This window comes from Jaculus jaculus, chromosome 9, assembly GCF_020740685.1.
Source record: "Jaculus jaculus isolate mJacJac1 chromosome 9, mJacJac1.mat.Y.cur, whole genome shotgun sequence".
Classification (NCBI taxonomy): domain Eukaryota; kingdom Metazoa; phylum Chordata; class Mammalia; order Rodentia; family Dipodidae; genus Jaculus; species Jaculus jaculus.
In genome coordinates, this window is record NC_059110.1 from 20,031,760 (window position 1) to 20,055,404 (window position 23,645).

At 42.3% G+C, this 23,645-nt stretch overlaps 1 protein-coding gene across 6 annotated transcripts in view; it reads left to right on the forward strand.

The window, feature by feature from the left end:
• Epm2a (EPM2A glucan phosphatase, laforin) overlaps nt 1–23,645 on the forward strand; it is a 159,917-nt gene that overhangs the window by 43,816 nt on the left and 92,456 nt on the right. For 2 of the 6 annotated variants that reach the window (XM_045157937.1, XM_045157938.1), the window contains exon 1: nt 21,794–22,103. The exons of 1 other annotated variant lie outside the window; for it this stretch is intronic. In XM_045157937.1, the coding sequence (XP_045013872.1) occupies nt 21,794–22,103 (310 nt within the window). Of the gene's footprint in view, nt 1–9,705; nt 9,787–10,411; nt 10,446–10,736; nt 10,840–21,793; nt 22,104–23,645 lie in introns of those variants that run through there. 3 more of the 6 variants (XM_045157942.1, XM_045157939.1, XM_045157940.1) reach the window with 3 other exon arrangements.

Genomic DNA, 23,645 nt, shown 5'->3' on the forward strand with positions numbered 1-23,645 from the left:
GTCCCCAAACATACTGCTGCTGAAATCTCAGGCTTAACTGCTGTGTAGCCATTTGTTGTTTGGGGCCCAGCTATAATTCACAACTTTCCAAGTTATCCACTGAGTGCTTTAGGCAATACTTTTAGCCTACTAATGTTTGTGTTCCTAACCCCATCCCATCTTTTATTTTTATTTTTTCCAAGATAATGTCTCCTCTAGCTCAGGAAGACCTTGAATTCGTCTTAGGCTGGCCTAGAACTCACAGGGATCCTCCTACCTTGGCCTTGGTGGGATTAAAGGCATGCTCCACCAGCTGGGCAGGGGGAGAAAGAGAGAGAATGGGCACATCAGGCCTCCAGCTGCTGCAAATGAATTCTAGATACATGCATCACCATGTATCTGGCTTTAGGTAGGTACTGGGGAATCGAACTCTGGTCATTAGGCTTATGGGCAAGCACCTTAAATGCTGAGCCATCTCTTCAGCCCCTGGTTGTGCCTTTTTAAAAGCAAATGCCTTCCAACTGTTGCTCCAATTCCACAGCCCTTGTGCCTCTTCTTGGATCCTTTCGACAGTACTGTGCTTGAGGTCAGGATACCCACTGGGGTTCTAGAAAGAACACAGTATACTCTATCATCCTCTGTCACGATTGGAAAGGCTTTGGCAAGGGCCACATTGATGAATTCAATGGAGTCATGGTGTCGCTGCATCTCTTTCAGTAGTATAGGAGACACTGGTCTCTACCATTCCATCCAGAATGAGGGACTGTCTTCTAACTTACTACTTATTGTCTGGTATGTTGCATGAGGAGTTTTAAGGACTTTCATATTTTTCTATTACCTTTTTAAAAAATATTTTTTGTTTTAATTTTTTTGTTTATTTTTATTTATTTATTTGAGAGCAGCAGACACAGAGAGAAAGAGGCAGGTAGATAGATAGATAGATAGATAGATAGATAGATAGATAGATAGATAGATAGATAGATAGAGAGAGAGACAGAGAATGGGCACGCCAGGGCCTTCAGCCACTGCAAATGAACTCCAGATGCGTGCGCCCTCTTGTGCATCTGGTTAACGTGGGTCCTGGAGAGTGGGGGGCGGGGAGGGAGAGAGAGAATGGGTGCACCAGGGCCTCCAGTCACTGCAAATGAACTCCAGATGCCTGCGCCATCTTGTGCATCTGGTTAACGTGGGTCCTGGAGAGTGGGGGGCGGGGAGGGAGAGAGAGAATGGGTGAACCAGGGCCTCCAGTCACTGCAAAGGAACTCCAGATGCGTGTTCTACCTTGTGTATCTGGCTTACATGGGTCCTGGGGAATCGAGCCTGGAACCGGGGTCCTTAGATTTCACAGGCAAGTGCTTAACTGCTAAGCCATCTCTCCAGCCCTTATTTTATTTTTTTAATGTGTTTTATTTTTATTATTTTACAGAGAGAAAGAGGGAGAGAGAGAAGAATGGGCAACTAGGGCCTCCAGCCATTGCAAACGAACTCCAGATATGTGTGCCACCTTGTGCATCTGGCTTATACAGGTCCTGGGGAATTGACCTGGGTCCTTTGGCTTTGCAAGCAAGCGTGTTCACTTCTAAGTCATCTCTCTAGCCCTCTATTACCTTTTGTATAATTAAAATTTTACTCTTCAAGTGAAGGAACCAATTTGAGTTTTGTACTAGCTATTAATCACAATCATTTTGATCAAGCTCAAGAACTGGGGAGATCGCTGTGGTGCTTCTGCAGATTCATGACCACTGTGAACTAGATTATGGCCAGGAATCAATTTGTTAACTGACCCCTGAGTGCCTTTTCTTGGTTATTTATGAGATTTTGCTTTCCTAATAACTGAAATATGGTCCTTCAAACATCTTCATCTTCAAATATGTGAGGATTCTTATTGCTGCAGCATAAAGTTACTCATGTATTTCCTTTGGATGGAAGGATTGGAGAATTTCTATGGAAGTACTCTCTGTGCCACTGAAAAATACTCCTAGAGGAGCAAGGTGTTTTGAGAGAGAGAGAGAGAGAGAGAGAGAGAGAGAGAGAGAGAGAGAGAGAGAGGGAAAGGGAAAGGGGGAGGGAGGGAGGGGGAAGGAGGGAAGGAGGAAGGGAGGGAGGAAGGGAGAGAGAGGAGAGAGGGAGAATTGGCATGCCAGGGCCTCCTGTGGGCTCTCTCAAGGGACATGGTCAGCTGGTAGCTTCTCAGGCCCTGTGTTCTGAGCACATTTTAACTTGAGAATACCCATGTTGGATGCCTCTAATGTGCTACCAAATCTGGCTTGTATCTACAGGGAGGAAGTGTGAGGACATGTCTGAAATTGAGAGGATGGAATATAAGAAGAATATAGTGAGCCTCTGTTTCACATAAGCTGCACATTTGGCATCCTTTGGAGTTCAAATGCTTTCACGATGAGATCTTGTGTGGGATTGTCAGTAGTGTACTCTGTAGCCACACGCAGGGAGGGAGGGTATCTTTCAAGCCTTTTGGAATAATCTTCTGTCTTCTACATCCTGTAGTGGGTTGAATCATGTCCCTAAAAAGATATGTTCAACTCCTAATCACTTGTGTCTGTGAATGTGACCTTATTTGGAATTAGAGAGTTTTTGCAGATGTGATCAAGTTAAGATGTAGTAATCCTGGATTAGATTGGGCTACCCATCCAGTGACTAGCATGTTTATGAGAAAGGAGAGGATGATTGGGACATAGAGAAAGAGATGCAGAGGGGACAATGCCATGTTCCAAGGATTGCTGGCACATGCCCCGTCCCCAACTTAGGAAGCAGATAAGGAAGGACTCTCCCCTAGAGCTTTCTGTGGGAGCATGGTTCTCTGCCAACAACTTGATGGATAACTTCTAGCTTCCAGAACTGTGAGATAATATATTTCTAGTGTTTTAAAATATTTTAGTGTGCATTAATTAAGCCTTAGGAAATTAATCCAAATAGTGTCATCAAAACCATATCTAGGCAGAGGTAGGAGGATCACCACAAGTTCGAGGCCACCCTGAGGCTACATAGTGAATTCCAGGTCAGCCTGAGCTACAGTGAGACCCTAGCTCGAAAAACAAAACGAACAAACAAAAAAACCTCATATCTAACTATGGTATTCTGTATCCTCTCTATTTAGGATTGATCATTTCTGGCTCCTGTGGTTTACAACGTTCCCCTTAGAATTCACTTTTTTTGTGTCTTTATTCTACTCATTTGTTGGACATTTCATCTCCATAAATTTCACTAATCAAATTTGAAAAAAAAAAAAAGACTTGTATGGTACTGGAGATTGAGCCTAGGGCCTCACTCATGCTAGGCACGTGCTTTACCACTGAACTATATCCTCAGACCACAAACAAATTTTTTATTTATGAGAGAGAGAGAGAGAATGGGCATGAGGAAGAGAGATAGAGATAGAGAGAAAGAGAGAAATGGCCTGCCAGGGGCCTCTAGCTACTGCAAACAAACTCCAGACACATGTACCACCTTACGTGCACGTGCTGCCTTGTGCACATGCATCACCTTGGGCATCTGGCTTGTGTGAGTCCTGGCGAGTCAAACCAGGATCCTTAGGTTTCACAGGCAAGTGCCTTAACCGCTAAGCCATCTCTCTATACCTTAAACAATTTTTTGAGATAGGCTCTAACTAAGTTGCCTGGCCTGGCCTTGAACTCCCTTCATAGCCTAGGCTGACCTTGAACTTAAAATATTCCTGCTTCAACCTCAAGAGTAGTTCAGAGTACAGGTCTTTTTGCCAACAGACCTAGTTTATAATTTTTAAAATTTTAATTTATTTATTAGAGCCAGGAGAGAGACAGAAAGAGAAAGAGAGAGAGAGAGAGAGGAGAGAATGGTGTACCAGGGCCTCCAGCCACTGCAAACAAACTCCATAAGCACATGCCACCTTGTGCATCTGGCTTACATGGGACCTGGAGAATCAAATCTTGGTCCTTAGGCTTCACAGGTAAGCACCTTTATCATTAAGCCATTTCTTCAGCCATGTAATTTTTGAACAAGTTTTATTTATATAGTTATCCTGCCAGATTCTCTCTCTTCCTTCTAAAGCTCAATTACACATAATTTGAGCCCTGTGTTTACTGTGACCTTGACTCCTCCCCTCTTTGGAGCATCCTTATACATAGCTCATGGTATATTTTTATTTCCTTATTTAAAAATTTTTCAAACAATTTTAAACTTAGAAGTTGAAAGAAGACCTCAGTTAACTTTGGTGCAATACAAGCTAGGAGTACTGACTCATTTATTCTTTATTTTTATTTATTTATTTGAGAGAGGTAAAGAGGAGGAATGAGAGTGAGAGTGAGAGAGAGACAGAGAGAGAAAATGGGTGCACCAGGGCTTCCAGCCAATGCAAATAAGCTCCAGATGCATGCTCCACCTTGTGCATCTGGCTTTCGTGGGCACTGGGGAATCAAACCTGGGTTGTTAGGCTTTGCAGGCAAGTGCCTTAACAACTAAGCCATCTCTCCAGCCCGACTCTCATTTTTGTCATGACTTTCTGTCATCTTTAAGCTGGAGGACTTCCTTGACTTTTACTTGTGTTTCTTGGAATTGCAATTTTGAGAGGTATAGATTAATTCAACGTTTGTGAATTTCTCGTTAAAAATTGAAACAATCAACTTGATGGTAAAATAGCATGAAGAATGAATGTTATACTTTATTCTTAAATTTGTTTATTGTTCTATCTTCCTTTTATCCATATTCATCCACTTACCTGTGGCTCTCTGTCCACCTAAATATCCATACATCTTTCTGGACATTAGTCTACAAACCATGTTTCGATGAACTTACCTGTAGCAAATCTAAGAGTGGTGACTAAATGCTGTCCTTAGGAAGCAGGAAGCCTTCCAGTGGACACCTGCACATGCATACTCAGGTCTCTTCTTCAGAAAGGCAATTTTCATACACCCCAAGCAGCGCTCATACCCTTAGACCACTCAGAAGAAGGCTCATTCTCCTCTAAAACTGTCTCCCAGTGTTTCTGGTTCCCTGCTGAGGATGAACTAATGATTCACAAATCTTTGCTGTTCCTTTCTGAAAGTGCTTTATATGACCCCGGGTCACTTAATGGTGATCTGGCAATGTGCCTTGCTTTGGCCAATAAAATATGAGAGGAATTGTCTTGCATCACTTCAAAACAAACTCTTTATGGTCCAGTTTTCTCTTTCCCTTTGACAAAAATTTCCACAAATTCCAAAGAGAAGTTTCTATTTATGTGGGCTTTGCCATGATTCTGGTATAGGGAAAATAATGAGATGGGAATGCAATTTGAATGAGACTTAAAATTATTCTGACGGTAAGTCTTGGCTATTTTGGAGACTTATTTTGTTACTGAAGTGTTACCTAATTTTTTAAAATATTTTTTGTTTATTTTTATTTATTTATTTGAAAGTGACAGACAGAGAGAGAAAGAGGCAGATATATAGAGAGACTGGGCGTGCCAGGGCCTTCTGGCCACTGCAAACGAATTCCCCTTGTGCATATGGCTAACGTGGGTCCTGGAGAATCGAGCCTTGAACTGGATTCATTAGGCTTCCCAGGCAAGTGCTTAACTGCTAAGCCATCTCTCCAGTCCAGTGTTACCTAATTTTGACCGGTACATTCAGTGTTTTTAGCCTATCAAAAGGCTAGCTGAGTGAAAGAGAATAGGCACATGGAACACAGTGAAGATTATTTTGCTGTTGGGAAGTTGGGTGGAGATATTCCTTCCCAGTGGAGGGGTGTGTGCTGTTGGCTGGGCCCTGACTTTCAAAGTCAATAAATACAATGGAGTTCTATACAGTTATCAAAAACGAAATTATGAAATTTTCTGGAAAATGGATGAAAGTGTAAAATGTTATATAAAGCTAACTAACGAAGGTACAAATAAAGGGAACCGTGCTCTCATTCACAGGCAAGTCCAAGCTTAGAGTCTTTATGTGTGTGTGTTATTGTATTGAGAGAGGATATAGATGGCAAGAAGGAATCTGTAGGAGGCAGGCAGATAAAGAGGCATCAAGGGAGAAGGGTAGGGAAGGCAGCAGGTCTGAAATGATAATCAACGTCAATGTGGGAATGCTGGGAATTGCAGGGAAGGGCAATGGTCAGGGAGATGGGGGTGTGGAGGAGGAAAGGGACGGCTAACCAAAGCTAAGTGTGTGTATTAATAAAGAATCATAAAGCAAATCCACCCCCACAGGGGCTAGTAGGTCTTTGTAAAGGCGGCTGCACATCTGCAAGGTAAAGCAGCACCTAGTGAGGAATCACACTGCTGAGCACATGGTTTCCTCTGCCTCGAAAAAGTGCTCAAGAGTGAGGTGGAGTAAAAAGTCAGTAGCAGAGGCCAGTAAGATAGAAAAGGGCTAAAAGGGAGGGAGGAGAGGGGAGGACTTAAGGGGATGACATTGTATATATGTAAGTAGATGGACAGATTACTGGGGGTGGAATGGCCTAAGTGAGGTCAGGGGAAGAGATTGAGTAAAAGAAGGGTCAGGGGCAGGGTTAATCAAAATTGAAGATATTGTGAATAAGTCATATAAAAACCTACTTTTTTTTTGCGGGGGGGATAATGACACACCCAGAAGCCATAGACTGCTACGAGAAAAACTTTAGTGCCAGGAATGGGATACCTTCCAATTAGTTGTTGACCAGTGAGGTTCCTGATGCCCCCAAAACATTACAGGCCATTGCCAAGGTTCTTGGTTTCCCATCAGAAATACATGGTAAGATCCTAATGCTGAAGACTCCATATTTCTAGGCTGCAAGGTCACTGAGAAATCAAGCTGGGGCTGAGCTGAAAACCTCCTCCCTGTAGTCCAGCTGACTGAAAGCTGGAAAACGCTGTAATGCTTGCAGCCCTATGAGAAACAGAAGTTACCAGTGGTGAAAACAGTGGACCCCGAAAGCCTCAAGTTTGGCCAGCCAGGCCAAATGACCGAATAGGTGTGATGGTGGCACGTCTGTTTTGGGGAAAACCAACTGCTCTCTAACTGGACTGGAGGCCTGCTCTACAGGAGGGAATACATGCCTGGTACTGAAAAACTAATCAACAGCCTATGGCAGAGGAGGCCATGAGCCCTAGGAATGCAACACCCGCTTTTGTCTGGCTAAAGGCATATATTATGCTCACCAAACTGCCCTGTAAGCACTTTTCTTAACATTCATACCCATATATTAATGCTACTCTCACTTTTGGTTGGAGAAGCTTCTCTTTTCAGATGGCGGTGACCACTGGGATGACTCAAAAGGCATCACAGTGCTGAGAAGTGATAGAGGAGTGCTTAGCACTGAAACATCTCCTTTACACCCTCCAAGGCTCAGGGTCCATTAAGGAAGAGGTGGCAGAATGTAAGAGCCAAAGGAAGGGTAAGACTGCTTACAATGAAATTGTTCAGACAGAAATTGGTCTCACTATCCATGACCTCACAGTGCCTAGCATTATCTTCACAAGACCCTCATAATAGGATGACAAGGTGATGACATCAAAATTAAAGAGAGACTAATGGAAAGAGGGAGGGGATAAGATGGAGTGTGGATTTGCGAAGGGGAAAGTGGAGGAGGGAAGGGAATTATCACGGTTTATTGTCTGTAAGCATGGAAGTTGTCAATAAAAAAGTGCTCAAAATATTCTTCCTGTTTTAAGTTTTTTGTTTTATTTTATTTATTTATTTGAGAGTGACAGAAAGTGAGTGAGTGAGAGAAAGAGAGAGAGAGAGAGAAAGAGAAAGAGAGAATGGGGTGCCAGAGCCTCCAGCCACTGAAAATGAAAATGTGTGCCCCTTTGTGCACCCGGCTTACGTGGGTCCTGGGGAATCGAGCCTCGAATCAGGGTCCTTAGGCTTCATAGGCAAGCACTTAACTGCTAAGCCATCTCTCCAGCCCTTCTTCCTGTTTTAGATGGATGCCATTGGGAAGAAGGTAGCATAATGAATGTCTCTAGCCTCAAAATTTACCAATGTATCCAAGACCTTTACAATATTACTTCTTGAAATATTATGAGGAGAGTCAGGTATAAAATGCTAGTTAAATATAGAACCATTGCCTTTAAATAGTGCTAGAAGATTCTCTGAACACAGCCAAAAAATCTCTATGGCTATTGACCCCCAGAACTAAAATATCACTATTTTAAACAAAAAGAAAAGAAAACAAACAAACAAAAAACAAAACAAAACAAAAAACCCAGAATCTCATGTAGTCTACTATCCTAGGCTGGCTTCAACTCATAGTATAGCTGAGTATGATCTTGAACTTCTGATCTTTTAGCTCCTACTTCCAGAGTTCTGGGATTACAGGTGTGGACCACCATGTCTAATTTATGTAGTGCTGGGAATCAAACCCAGGGCTTAATGCATACTAGGCAAACACCCTAATAACTGAGTCACATCCCCAGCTGAATTTATTTTCTTGAAGCAAATTTATTCTTCTCAGGAATAGACTGTGTTTCAGTAGTTGTGTTTTGAATACAATATTATCACCTAGTCTTTCAAGGAAAGAAGTTACTGAAGAAAATCATAGTGCTATGGGACCATTTCTCTGATAATGTTGTAACTTTCAGGAACCTCAATTTGCAGACAAAAACAATAACTAATAATCTTCTATAAGAGTCTCTATTTACTAATGTGTTATTCAAAACAGGCTGGAACACAGAGATCTGCCTCTAAAATTTTTTTGTTTATTTTCATTTATTTATTTAAGAGCAACAGACAGAGAGAAAGAGAGAGAGAGGGAGAGGGAGAGGGAGAGAGAGAGAGAGAATGGTGCACCAGGGCTTCCAGCCACTGCAAATGAACTCCAGACATGTGCACCCCCTTGTGTATCTGGCTGACGTGGGTCCTGGGGAAATGACTCCAGACACATGCGCCCCCTTGTGCATCTGGCTGACGTGGGTCTTAGGGAATCGAGCCTTGAACCGGGGTCCTTAGGCTTCACAGGCAAGCGCTTAACTGCTAAGTCACCTCTCCAGCCCAGGTCAGCCTCTTTAAAAATCTGTACTTCTAAGCATAATGTTTCTTTCTTTGAATTTTGTAGCCTAGATAAATGCGATACAACTTAACTATATAAAATTGGGACTTTACTCCCTTCTGCTTTCTCATGGAGCTCTTCATACTTGCTCCCTTTCCTCCTCTTAATTTAATAGTCTCTTTTAACCTTTAAAAAAAGAAAGAGGAGAGTGAGAGGAAGAAGGGAGAAGGAAGAAGAAAGGAAAAATTAAGGGGATTGACTCATGCAAATCAAGAAGATATTATTGTGCTTTTATCATTGTAATGACTAAATTTTCCTCAGAAAATTTTCAAATTTTTAATTTTAATTTATTTATTTGAGAAAGGAGAGAGAGAGGGAAAGGGAGAGGGAGAGAGAGAGAATGTGCATGCTAGGGTCTCTAGCCACTTGTGCATCTGGCTTTACATGGGTACTGGAGAATGGAACCTGGGTCCTTAGGCTTCACAGGCAAATGCCTTAACTGCTAAGCCATCTCTCCAGCCATCATTTCATCTAATCAAAATGTTAAAAAAAAGAAAAAAATGCAAGTTAAGTTAGGAGAATAAGTAAAAGTTGGTTTCTAAAGGAGAAAGTACAAAAAGAAAAAAAATGAATAAATAATGAATACATTGTTCCATTGAAGTAAACTGTGTTTTCATTCATCGTATGGAAGCATGTCTAAATTGCATCATGGAATTGATTCCCACTCCACCTGAGGCATGCAAAGTTAATTAAACTGCAGACTTTTTTTTTTTTTTTTTTTTTTTTCAGGTGAGTTGAGTGGCCCTGCAGTGACTGTCAGAACAAACCACTGAAAATTAAAGATTCTGGAAAATCCATCCTTTCCTCAAAGTAAGAATACATCACACTTTCTAAAAAGGAATGATATTTAATTACAAAGATATTTATGTATGAAAATAAATCTCATCTACCTAACCTAACATGTTAAAAAGTATGAAAACAATGGTGATGTTTACCTAGTATAGCAGACAGCTTTAGGTTCACTGAGATGAGCTTCCAAACCAGGCATGGTTATAGAGGAAGGGATATTTATTGAAGCTTACAGATCCAGGGGAAGTTCCATAAATGGCAGAAGAAGCTGGCCTGCCTTCACAGGTCCAAGCAGAAAGACACAGAGAGAAGCACAAGCCAAAAGCCAAAAGCCACGCAGCACACTTTAGGAACTCCAGCTAGGCACATTTTGCATATCTTTAGATTGAAATGTGAAACCCACCACCACATTATGATCCACCCAGTGACACTGCCTCCAGCCAGTGGATCTACAACAATGTACAATCAATCTACAAACAAATAAACAACTGAATATATTGGGGGCCATCTATTCAAACCACCACACCTGGTAAGCTTGTGGGTACATGAACTCACATAGTAAACACCAAGGGTAAGGCATGACAGTTCACACTGCTGATTTCTGCTGTGTGCAGTAGCATAATGGAACTCATGCCTTTTATTACAGCGAGGTGCATCAAGGCCTTAATCTCTGGATTCCAGTAAGTTTCACAGTCTCCTTTTTCACATTGAACACCTAGTAGTTTCAATATTTTTCTATTTTCTTCCGTATAGAACTACCATGTTTGTCTTCTTATCCATTAATTGCATTGAAAGTTGCAAATTGTGAAACATAAAGCTAAAGTGCATGATTAGTTTAAAATATAATTGGGAGAGGCAATAGATGTTTACCATAAACTTATCTTAGTACAAAAATTTCTGGGATAGTTAATTTGTGACTCTAAAAGTTCATGCTTTGAGATTTTTCTGCCACTCTGCTTTTGTTGACACAGGTTCCCTGCTCTGAAGCCAGCTTCCTCCTCGGTGTTCTACATCATTCTCTCATTTGCAAGATACTCCACGTGCTGGTTGCTAGTCCTTTTACATCCTGTCGAGGTCCTTTGAGCTTCAGTCCTCTTCTGATCTTTAGCAGTAGGGTTTAGGCTAGTTATTACTCCATGACAAGCAATTTAACATTGCTTAAATGAATAAATAAAATGTATCTGTGCAGTCATTCATATCTTTTCATATGCTTTTAAAATTTCATATATATATATATATATATATATATATATATATATATATATATAAATTTTATTAATTAGGAACATTATTGTATGGGCAAATCATGTGTTTGTCCATTCTTCTCATGTTATCTTCTCTTAGCCCTTTTCCCCCATTTTCATTCCACTGAGGACCCTCCTAAGTGAGGTCACTGGAATTCATTTATTGCATGTTTATATTTCAAACCACTACACAGAACTCTTGAGTTTCATACCTTTTTTGAATATTCTAAATCACTTAACCCAGCACATATTCTCCATCAACATTTGTAAATATGAGAAATAGATACATGTTGGGGGTAAGTTTGAAAAAAATAAATGTTATTGTTTTCATCACCACTGCAAGTTAATACCCTATTGTAGGTTAAAGGAAGCAAATTTTCCTTTTCTAAATTCTTGGATATCAGGTCTATGGTCCTTCTCCATTGCAGGTTGAGTTTCAAGGGCTGGACATGGTGGTGCATGCCTGTAATTCCAGTACCTTTAAAGTTGAGGCAGGAGTTACTATGAATTCTATACTAGCATGGACTATATAATGAGCTCAAGGTCAGTCTAGACTACATAAAATATACTTTCTCAAAAACAAAAGACAAGGGTTCAAAACTCAAAGGGGCCACAACAGGCTGGCACAGTATAGTTGACATCCCATATCAGTCATCCATCCTAAGTATGCAACTCAATGAATTTTTAGTATATTTATAATAAGTGCAACCATCATTCCAATTAATTTAAAACTATTTCCATCACTTCCCTCCCCCAAACCCTCTGTTCTTTAGTAGTTACTCCTTATTTTTCTCCAGTCCCATCTCCATCTCACATTCAGTCATAGGTAAACATACCACTTGCTTCCTGCTACTACAGATGTGCTTATTCTAGATATTTTGCATAAATATAGTCATGCGACATATGGTCTTTTGTGTCTGGATTAGTTATTTTACATTCTGTTTTCAGGTACAACTGTGTTATGGCATGCATCAATACCTCATTCTCTTTATACCTTTCCATCATGTGGACATTTATGCTTCTCTCTTGTGTGAACATCTGGGTTGTTCCCAGTTGGAGTTATTTATGAATGAAGTTGTTATACACATTCATAAAAAAAGTTTTAGTGAAATTATTTCATTGCTGGTAGACCAGAGGGATTGATAGTTTTTTGTATGATTCAGGTGGCCCCCTTAAACGTAAGTGTTCTGAATGCTAGGTTCCCAGCTGGAGATTTGGGAACTAACAACTTCTGGAGGCAGTGTATTACTGGGGGTGGACTTATGGGTGTTATTATAGCCAGTGTCCCCTTGCCAGTGTTTGGCATGCTCTCCTGTTGCTATTGTCCACCTTATGTTGGCCGGTTTTCCCTGCCATCATGGAGCTTCCCTGCGAGTCTATAATCCAAAATAAACTCTTTTCTCCCACCCCCAAACCTGCTCTTGGTTGGCTGATTTCTGCCAGCAATGTGAACCTGATTGCAACAGATGGATTGTGTTGTAAGTGTTTAACTCTTTGAGGAACATATCAAGTTAACTGCACTGTTATACTTATGAACAATTCTTTTTTTTTAATTTTTAAAATTTTTATTAGCATTTTCCATGATTATAAGAAAAATCCCATGGTAATTCCCTCCCTCCCCGCCCCCCACACTTTACCCTTTGAAATTCCATTCTCCATCATATTAACTCCCCATCACAATCATTGTACCTACATATATACAATATCAACCTATTAAGTACCCTCCTCCCTTCCTTTCTCTTCCCTTTATGTCTCCTTTTTAACTTACTGGCCTCTGCTACTAAGTATTTTCATTCTCACGCAGAAGCCCAGTCATCTGTAGCTAGTATCTACATATGAGAGAGAACATGTGGCACTTGGCTTTCTGGGCCTGGGTAATCTCACTTACTATAATCCTTTCCAGGTCCATCCATTTTTCTGCAAATTTCATAACTTCATTTTTCTTTACCGCTGAGTAGAACTCCATTGTATAAATGTGCCACATCTTCATTATCCACTCATCAGTTGAGGGACATTTAGACTGGTTCCATTTCCCAGCTATTATAAATTGATCAGCAATAAACATGGTTGAGCACGTATTTCTAAGGAAATGAGATGAGTCCTTTGGATATATGCCTAGGAGTGCTATAGCTGGGTCATATGGTAGATCAATCTTTAGCTGTTTTAGGAACCTCCACACTGATTTCCACAATGGCTGGATCAGATTGCATTCCCACCAGCAATGTAGAAGGGTTCCTCTTTTTCCACATCCCCGCCAACATTTATGATCATTTGTTTTCATGATGGTGGCCAATCTGACAGGAGTGAGATGGAATCTCAATGTAGTTTTAATCTGCATTTCCCTGATGGCTAGTGACGTGGAACATTTTTTTAGATGCTTATATGCCATTAGTATTTCTTCCTTTGAGAATGCTCTATTTAGCTCCATAGCCCTTTTTTTTTTTTGGTTTTTCGAGGTAGGGTCTCACTCTGGCTCAGGCTGACCTGGAATTCACTATGTAGTCTCAGGGTGGCCTCGAACTCTCAGCGATCCTCCTACCTCTGCCTCCCCAGTGCTGGGATTAAAGGCGTGTGCCACCACGCCCAGCTTCCATAGCCCATTTTTTGATTGGCTTGTTTGATTCCTTATTATTTAACTTTTTGAGTTCTTTGTATATCCTAGATATTAATCCTCTATCAGATATATAGCTGGCGAAGATTTTTTCCCATTCTGTAGGTTGCCTCTTTGCTTTTTTCACTGTGTCCTTTGCAGAGCAAATTCTTTGTAATTTCATGAGGTCCCAGTGATTAATCTGTGGTTTTATTGCCTGAGCAATTGGGGTTGTATTCAGAAAGTCTTTGCCAAGACCAACATGTTGAAGGGTTTTCCCTACTTTTTCCTCTAGCATGAACAATTCTTATGAACAATAAATGAGCTTTGAAATTTCAGCACCCATACTACTTTTTAAAATCCTCTCACTATGGGTGGTGGCAGGGGAGGAAGGTGAAACAAAACTCATCAAGGTGAAGGATAACTAGCAGACTGGATCATTTTGTGGGAGACAATTTGAGTGATACTTTGAGATTATGGTGTCAGGCAATCGAGTTCACCAAAGCTGTAGCCCATATGTGTTGAGGATTGCGGTCTTTTTTTTGCCATTTTTGTCAAGTTAGACACAAATGCAGACATTTATATAAAATTCTCCATTTTTTAAGATTTATGCTTTTTTGGTGTGCATATGTGTGTGGGTGGTATGTGTGTACATATGGTGTATGTACATGTGTATAGATGTGTGTGCCCCATGTATTCTATTTTATTTTTTATTTCTAAAGAATCAGTGAGTTGCTGGAAGGAAGCTCAGGGTCAATACTGCCTTTGGTATTGGAGGGCATCACGGAGAGTTGCCGGAAGTAAGTTCAGAATCAATACTTCCCTTGGTATTGGAGGCATCAAGGAGATTTTCTGGAGGGAAGCTCAGAGTCAGTACTTCTCTTGGTATTGGAGGGCATCAGGGAGAGTTGCCAGAAGGAAGCTCAGAGTCAGTACTTCTCTTGGTATCGGAGGGCATCAGGGAGAGTTGCCGGAAGGAAGCTTAGAGTCAGTACTTCCTTTGGTATTGGAGGGTGTCACGGATGACTCTTCATGTCCACTTACCACGAACACTTACCTTCCTCTCTGGGCTCTCTTCTTCCACCAGCTACTTAAGAAGTAAAACAATGTCTTCAAACTCACCTTCTGTATGTACCCAAACAGATTCCTGTTTCAAACTGTTGACTTCTCATGTTAATCCACACAAAATGTTGAGAAAAAATAAGCTAACGGTGAGTTTCAGAAAATTCAAGTTCCTTAAACTTATTTGTCAGGTTTTCCTCCATCCCTGGCCTCTATTACATAAGTGAAAGATCTGCTTGTAGCTCCCTTCATTCTTTTTTTCTTTTCTTCAAACTCTTTGCAAATTGCTTGGAGGACATCACAGCTACCGCTGTTTTATTTTAATTTGTTTTCAATTTTTAATTATTTATTTGCAAAAGGAGAGAGAGAGAAAGAGAGAGAGAGAGAACACAAGGGCCTGTAGCCACTCCAAATGAACTCCTCATATAAGGGCCTCTATGTGGGTACTGGGGAATCAAACCTGGGTTGTTAGACTCTGGAGGCAAGTACCTTAACCACTGGACTATCTTTGTTCCAGAACTTGAATGAATTATCAAGTGATCTCTCTCTCTTTCTCTCTCTCTCTCCATATAAAGGAAGGTATTAAGTAGCCTATTATTCAAATTACCCCAGACCTAAGAGCATCTTTTTATACTGCACGCTGCTTTGAACTGAAGTCCAACCACCTGGCTTGACCCTCGCTGTTCTAGTCAGTCATTTAAGATTGTCGCTTGTCGGAATGCCTTGTTGAGCAGGGATTCTCAGCTAAGATGTGACCGGGGGAGATGTGGCTTTACAGTAGTAAAGGTGGGATGGCGTATGCAGGGAAAAGGCAGGTCAGCGTCTTCTCGCAAGGCATGTGCTCCGTTGCAATTTCATACTGGAGATAGCTTTTGAATTAATATCATGTAGTATAAATGATAGTATAAATATAAATAAACAAAATCATATAAGAAAGAAAAATCATGGTAATCAGGTGATGTGCTGACAAGACAGGATTTATGATGGGATGTGTGAGGAATGGGAATAACAGAATCTTACAGGTCCATTTAAAAAGTATTTTCTCTTATTTATTAGAGAGAGAGAAAGAAAGATAGAGAGAGAGAGAATAGGCATGCCAGGTCCTCTAGCCACTGTAAACAAACTCCAGATGCATGCACCACCTTGTGTATCTGGCTTACCTGGATCCTGGGGAATCAAACCTAGGTCCTTAGGCCTCACAGGCAAGTGCCTTAACTTCTAAGCCACCTCTCCAGCCCAGAGGTAGATTTTTATATGTATCTAAAAGAGACCTTAATTTAAGATAATTGAGACATGCTCTAGAATGTTTAGGCAAAGCCTTGGTATGTCTACTTTCCATCTATTATTCTACATTTCCAAAGGAGTTTTAAGTAGGCTAACCAAGAATTTTCCACCCTTCAAAGCAATGAGCTATGATTAACCAGTGCACACATTTCTAAGCTATCTCAGAATGTCTCAGAAGGTATACTTGAAGGTACAAAATTGGAACAGCATCTGACATGTTAACTTTTAGGTATATTCTGTTGAGTAATCTGAGCTATAATCTCTGAAGGTATTTGTGCACATGTGCACATGCATGTGTGTGTGTGTGTGTGTGCGCGCATGCATGCACGTGTGTGTGTGTTGATGCACATTAGTATGCAGATGTACATGTCCCATACTTACACCTATAGAGACCAGAGGAAGATGTTGGAGGTCCTCTTCTATCAACCTATGCCCGCCCCTCCCCCCCCATCTGCCGGACGTAGCCTCTCACTGAACCTGGAGTTCACTGTTTGTTGACAGGGAGCCCCAGCAGTGCTCCTGTTTATGCACCCCCCTACACTGGGGTTACAGGCACGCAGCGCCATGACCAACTTCTTACGTGAGTGTGTGGGTGCTGGAATTAAGCTCAGGTCCTCATGCTTGTACAGCAGGCCCTCTTACCCACTGAGTCATCTCCACAGCCCTGAAGGTATTTTTTTAAGGTACAAAGTTGGAAAAAGTCTATGACACATTTAGCTTTTAGATATGTTCTGTCGAGTAATAAGTGAATACTTTGGGTTGCTCCTCCACTACGGATGAGATGTGACCTACATCAGTGACCGTGGATCTACATATATTACATGGAAAGATTTCCAGCTCACTGACTAGTTAGATTGTTTCTGAAAACATCAATCATTACAAAACCAAGTAATAGCTTTCCCCAAGGGGACTCTGAAAGAATGCGCATTTGAATTGGGTCCTACAACATTAAGTCTGAATTTATTACCCATTCACCAAGAAATATTGTAGTGATGTATAAGCTGGCATTGTAGGAATGGAATTCAATGACAACAAATTGGTTTGGTCTTTCAAGAATTATTACAAGAGTTCTGTTACTTTCTGGAGCCCCTGTTTGCTCTAACTTCAGCTCATCCCTATGGCATTAGGAATCTGACCTCAAATGGATTTCATAAACAATCCCTTTAAATAAATGCAAAGATTCTTTGGAATGCAAGAGGAAATCTCACATAGGAATACTCAGGAAAGAACAAGGTCTGGGAATAATAGATTAACCACTGGTTGAGCACCACACTATGACTTCTTAAACGTGCGTTTCTCTTACCCCCCAAAAATAGGTATACCATCCAGGTTTGGTGGCTAATGCCTGCAATCCCAAAACTGTGGAGGCTGAGGTAGGAGGGTCAGGATTAGCCTGAGCTACATGAATCTTTTTCTCAAAAACACCACCACCATCACTACCACCACCAATCAAAAAATAAAAATAAATAAATAAATAAATAAAAAACCCAGAGAAAATATACATGTACAAAGGTATACAAATTTTAATTTCAAGCTGGGTGTGGTGACACATGCCTTTAATCCCAGCACTTGGGAGGCAGAGGTAGGAGGATTACCGTGAGTTTGAGGCCACCATGAGACTCCATAGTGAATGCTAGGTCAGCCTGAGCTAGATTGAGACCCTACCTCAAAAAAAACACAAAAAACAAAAAACAAAAAACAAAAAACAAAAAAAAACTTTCCTGTGACCTAACATCAAATCCTCCTCTCTAGTTATCAAAATATTTATGTCTTTTAGCTTAATCAGTTTAGACTTGTATTGGTTATTTGTCTGTTCTGTCCTTAAAGAGGAAATTAGTTATAGAAAATAATGACATGAAGTTCACTTTTACTTAAAGCTGAAAGAGAATAACATTTAAATATGTTGGATTTAAATGTACTCTACAGACAATTTTTATATGAAAGTATATATGTATTGGTATAAATTTAAATTTAAGGGCCTGGAGAGATGGCTTACGGGTTAAGACGTTTGCTTAAAAAGCCAAAGGACCTCGGATTGATTTCCCAAGACCCACATAAGCCAGATGCACAAGGCGGCACATCTGGAGTTCGTTTGCAGTGGCTGCAGGCCCTGCCGTTTTCTCTGTCTCTTTCTCTATCTGCCTCTTTCTCTCAAATAAATAAAATTCAATTTAAATTTAAGCAGAATAGATGCCTTTGGTACCTGATTGAGCCCTTGCTCACTGTGGACTTTGTACTATTCCATGCTGCATCTGTTTCTTCACATCTGAAAATGGGGATATAGTTGCTGGTTGCATAGTTATTTCCTCTAAACTGAAACATTCTCACCTAGGGGGAAAAAGCGAGCCTCAATATCAGGAAACTAATGACATTTATAAACCTCTGGGAACTCATAAAACTTACATGGCTCTGGAAGTTCAGCAAGTTTTTTTTTTTTTTTTTTAGTTTTCGAGGTAGGGTCTCACTCTAGCCCAGGCTGACCTTGAATTCACTATGGAGTCTCAGGGTGGCCTCAAACTCATAGCAATCCTCCTACCTCTGCCTCCCAAGTGCTGGGATTAAAGGCATGCGCCACCACGCCCGGCTCAGCAAGTTTTTACTCACAAGGTCATGCCCCCCCATCTCCAAAAAGTTATTAAAGGTGTTAACAGTTGGTGGGGAGACTCTTCAGTGGAACTGCCTGCAAGTTGGGCAGGGAGTTCCAAAGATGCATCTTTTGTGAGTCCTCACTGAAAATGGGGGTGAGCCTTTTACTAATGTAGCTGCCTTTGAGTCACCCATGCTCCTGCAAGTAATCCTGATACACTCACTGGTTCCCCAGGTTGGATGTGAGTGGAATCATTTCTTTGGTCTGTTCTCCAGGGAAAGTCCCACATTACCTCATAGGACTGCTGAATTAAGTTAGGTAATGCAACTATGAAAACCATGACACGCAGAAAGGTCTCAAAGGCCACACTAATGTTGACATAGCCAAACAATTAACAGTCAAAATACAAGTGAAGCCTTAAAACACATCATTTAACCCATATTTTGGTATCTGCCTCCTTTCCAGGTGCACTTTGGTACATGATCTAACCACTAAATTTGCACCATAGTTTCAGTTCACACCATAGTATAAGCTCTTACATGTTTTGTTTAGGGGCTGAAAAGGTTATTTTTACCAACAGTTAAAATTGTTGCACTTTAAGATGAGAAAAAGACAAGGAAGTGGTGTCTGTTGAACATAGTTTTTCTTTCTCCATCATTGTTTCTCCCGAGGTGGTCAGGGCTCTGGAGGGAATTAGGCCACGTGGAAAGGACCCAGTGCAGGTAGCACCATGCAGACAGTAAGGATCTCAGCGTCACATGGGCCCCTCCCTGAAGATTCACTGGAGTCTGAATTCCTTTGTAGACAAACAGTCCTCCTTGCATAGCCAAATGAACACTATTTTCCTAAAAATTACCCTAGGAATATTTGGTAACTGGGACTTGAATAAACTGACTCACATGCCACTGTGAGTTCATGTCTGTTTGGTTCCTGAATCCATTGTGTTTGGCCAGCCTTGCTGTCTTCACATTTTTCTTCATGTTTATCCCTAAGCTTAGCAACCAGCTAAACTCTGAGTGGACTAGCAATGCTTAAGAGTGGCACGTATTGATTTACTCATTATTCTACAGTTGGGGCTGTGAACGTTACCTTTTTGGTTCCTTTGTTTTAGACATTTTCTGCTTGCATAAAACATTGGGGTTTCCCCCTTATACAGATATGCATCTTTTGTGTGTGTGTGTGTCACTATTAACTGAAGAGATGTGTAATAGGTGAAACGCTGGTGAACATACAAAGGGAAGAATTATTAGAATGTTATAACAAATGTAAACAGGACATGCATTTGTCTGTGGCAATTCCATGTTGCAGTGCCCACTCTTCCCTCACAACAGGTAACTTTTTTTCTTTTGGCCAAGTAACTCTGAAAACCCTACTATGCTTTAACGTTAAAAAAAATATTGGGGCTGGAGAGATGGCTCAGCAGTTAAGGCACTTGCCTGCGAAGCCTAAGGAAGGGTCCAGGTTTAACTCCCCAGAACCCACATAAGCCAGATGTACAAGGTGGTGCATGTGTTTGGAGTTAAGTTTGCAGTGGCTGGAGGCTTTGGTGTGCCCATTTTCTCTCTCTAGTAAATAAACATAAAAAAGAGGGTTAGAGAGTTGGTTTAGCAGTTAAGGCACTTGGCTGTGAAGCCTAAGGATCCCTGTTTGATTCTCCAGATCCCCTGTAAGCCAGGCGCACAAAGATGAGACAAGCGCAAGGTTGCTCATGCCCACTAGGTGGCGCAAGTGCCTGGCATTTGATTTCAGCGCCGAGGCCCTGGTGTGCCAATTCTCTTCCTCTAAAATAAACAAATAAATAGACCACGGCATACTGTATATACATATGGAAGCTGTCAATAAAAAGTTAATACAGCGAGGCATGGTGGCACATGCTTTTAATCCCAGCATGCAGAAGGCTGAGGTAGGAGGATCCATGAGTTCAAGGCCAGCCTGAGACCACACACTGAATTCCAATTCGGCCTGGACTGGAGTGAGACCCTATCTTGAAAAACAACAACAACATCAAAAAAGTTAAAATAGGGCTGGAGAGATGGCTTAGCGGTTAAGCGCTTGCCTGTGAAGCCTAAGGACCCCGGTTCGAGGCTCGGTTCCCCAGGTCCCACGTTAGCCAGATGCACAAGGGGGCGCACGCGTCTGGAGTTCGTTTGCAGAGGCTGGAAGCCCTGGCGCGCCCATTCTCTCTCTCTCCCTCTATCTGTCTTTCTCTCTGTGTCTGTCGCTCTCAAACAAATAAATTAAAAAAAAATTAAAAAAAAAAAGTTAAAATAAAACGAATCGGTGCAACGAATTACTTAAAGCAAATTTTAAATACCAGGTTTGAACTTTTTATGCCATTAACAATTACGGAAGTATCTGGGTTACCCACACCAGGGCGACAGAGGCAGGACTGCAGCAAGTTAGCCCCAGGCCACTCAGGATACCCAACGAGACCCTGTCTCTAATAAACGCAACTAAGAAAGCCATACGTCTGTCACCACAGAATTAATTTTGTCTTGCGTGACCTTGCGAAGAACTAAAGTACTTGCTCCAAACCCATTTTCCACGTACTTGAAAACTGGATTTTTATTGTTGTTTTTCCTGCTAGTGACAAAGCAGGCAGAGGAAAAGTACTGAGTGTTTTTACTCGGCTGTGGGTCCAGAGTCACAGCGCCTCTCCCACAGTCACAGATCCATCAGAGCCCTGGGGTCTATTTACAGACAGCCCCGGAAGCTAAAGGGATGGCTCGGTAGCTAAAGGCACTTGGTTGCAAAAGGCCTGCTGCACGGGGTCTAATTCCCAAGTACCGATGCACAAAGTGGTGTGTGTATCTGGAACTCCTTTGCTACAGCAAGAGGCCCTGGCAAGCCCGTACTCAGTCTAATGCATAGATAAATAATAAATCAAAACAGCCCAAGGCCAGGAGAGACCAAGTGATCTGCAGCTTGGCTGGATCTTCTCCCACTCTCCCCGTTTGGAGGCACAACCTAGATGCCGTGTCTTGCTTGACGACCATCACAGGAATAGTTTCAGAACTCTTGCTAGGATGCAGAAGTTCTAGGGCTCTCGCCCGGTTCTCGTCCACCTGCAGGGGGGCGGGAGGGAGGGATCCAGGCCCGCTGCCCCAAGCCACAGCTCAGGAGGGCACGGGTCCCGGCTCTTCCGCCGCGTGACCCGGTCGGAGCAGGGCGCCTTGGGCACGTGTCCCCGCCGGTGCCCGGGGCCTCGCGCCGCCCAATCGCCGGGCTGGGATCCGGGGCAGCCGCCGGGCAGGAGCCGCCATGCGGGTGCGCTTCGGGGTGGTGGTGCCGCCCGCGGTGGCCGGCGCGAGCCCCGAGCTGCTGGTCGTGGGGTCGCGGCCCGAGCTGGGGCGCTGGGAGCCGCAGGGCGCCGTGCGTCTCCGGCCGGCGGGCTCGGCGGCAGGCCCCGGGTCGCTGGCGCTGCAGGAGCCCGGCCTGTGGCTCGGGGAGGTGGAGCTGGAGGAGGAGGAGGCGGCGGCGGCGGCGCAGGACGGGGCGGAGCCGGGCCGCGTGGACACGTTCTGGTACAAGTTCCTGCAGCGCGAGCCCGGAGGAGAGCTGCGCTGGGAAGGTACCGCGCCCCCGCCGCTCCCCGCGCGCCCTTCCCCGCGCGCCCGCGCTGCTGCCCGGCGCCCGCCGCGCTCCTGGCTTCGACCCTGACCTTCACCCTGACCTTCATCCCACACGCACTTCCCGGCCAGGACTCCTTTCCCCCAGACTCGTGTCGCCCCCACCCCATGCCCTCCCTCAGTGCAAGTACTTAATGCCTGGCCCAACCACTCCACCAAGTTCCTAAGGAGCCTTTTTGTTTTCCCAAGGAGTCCAGGACTACATACAGCCTGTCACTCACTGTATGGAATATTCCCCTAAATGCTTAGATCCAACCAGTGGGAAAACACCGTTTCCCTTTTGTAATTACCATAGCAACTCGTCCCTCCCTCCCCCCAATCCCAGAAACAAGACAATTGATGCGTGACCTGGTTCGTTAAAATATATAAATAATAATAATAATAATAATCTTTGTAAATAATAATAACTAATATAAACAAGATTAATTTTTTAAAGCTGGGTACGGAGGCCCAAGTCTGTAATTCCAGCACTAGGGAGGCAGAGGCAAGAGGATTGCTGGCAGTTCAGTTCGAGTTCAGTGGGTTTGAGGCCATGGTTATGTAGTCAGAGACCCCATCTCAAAAGAGAAAAAAAAAAGATATACAGTATGAATAATAATATCTCCACACAACAGCATAAGCACATTGCCACATGGGCGATGTGTGTATCGTTTTAAACAAAAAAAAAATGTAGAATACATAATTTTGAATCTTGATTTTTCCACCAGGTTATTCATACCTTGCAATCTTATTACATACAGATGTGTTTTATGTTTTAAACTGTCAAAAAAAAAAAAACACAAAACAACCCACGGCATCTGCCTCTGAAATTACAGCTATTTTCTGTTAGCAACCATTGTTTGCATTGGAATTCAAGTGCGGAGTCATCTGAGCATTTGGTCATGTATCTGTAGGGTGGACGCAGAGACATGAATTCGATGGATCAAAATGTAGCCATATTTAAAATTTCTTAAAGAATATATTTTATTTTACTTTTATGGCTTTTTTTTTTTTTTTTTTTTTGAGGTAGGGTCTCCCTCTAGCTGAGGCTGACCTGGAATTCATTACTACGGGTAGTCTCAGGGTGGCCTGGAATTCACTAGCGTGCTTCCTACCTCTGTCTCCCAAATGCTGGGATTAAAGGTGTCAGAAACCATGACGGGCCATATTTTATATTTTTAACAAGGACCACCAAATTTTATTCTGAGCACATCATTTGGCCAGTGAGTACTCCCAAAAGATGGGGAGACTGAGGCAATCCCCTTTTTAAGGAAATGTGAGGGTGGAAACATTTGTGGTGGTTTGAAGCCAATCAAATGAATATCTCTTGAGAACTTTGTACAGAAAGAAAATGGGTTGTTAATCCTATAACGGTGTAGAAAAAGAATCCAAAGAGTTGATGAGTTTGCTGGCTTATGTTTACACATTATCTTTCTCCTCTTTTGGTATCCTCCTGTGTTTGATGATTGGCTGGCATTTCTTGTCATTTTATCACGCCACAATGG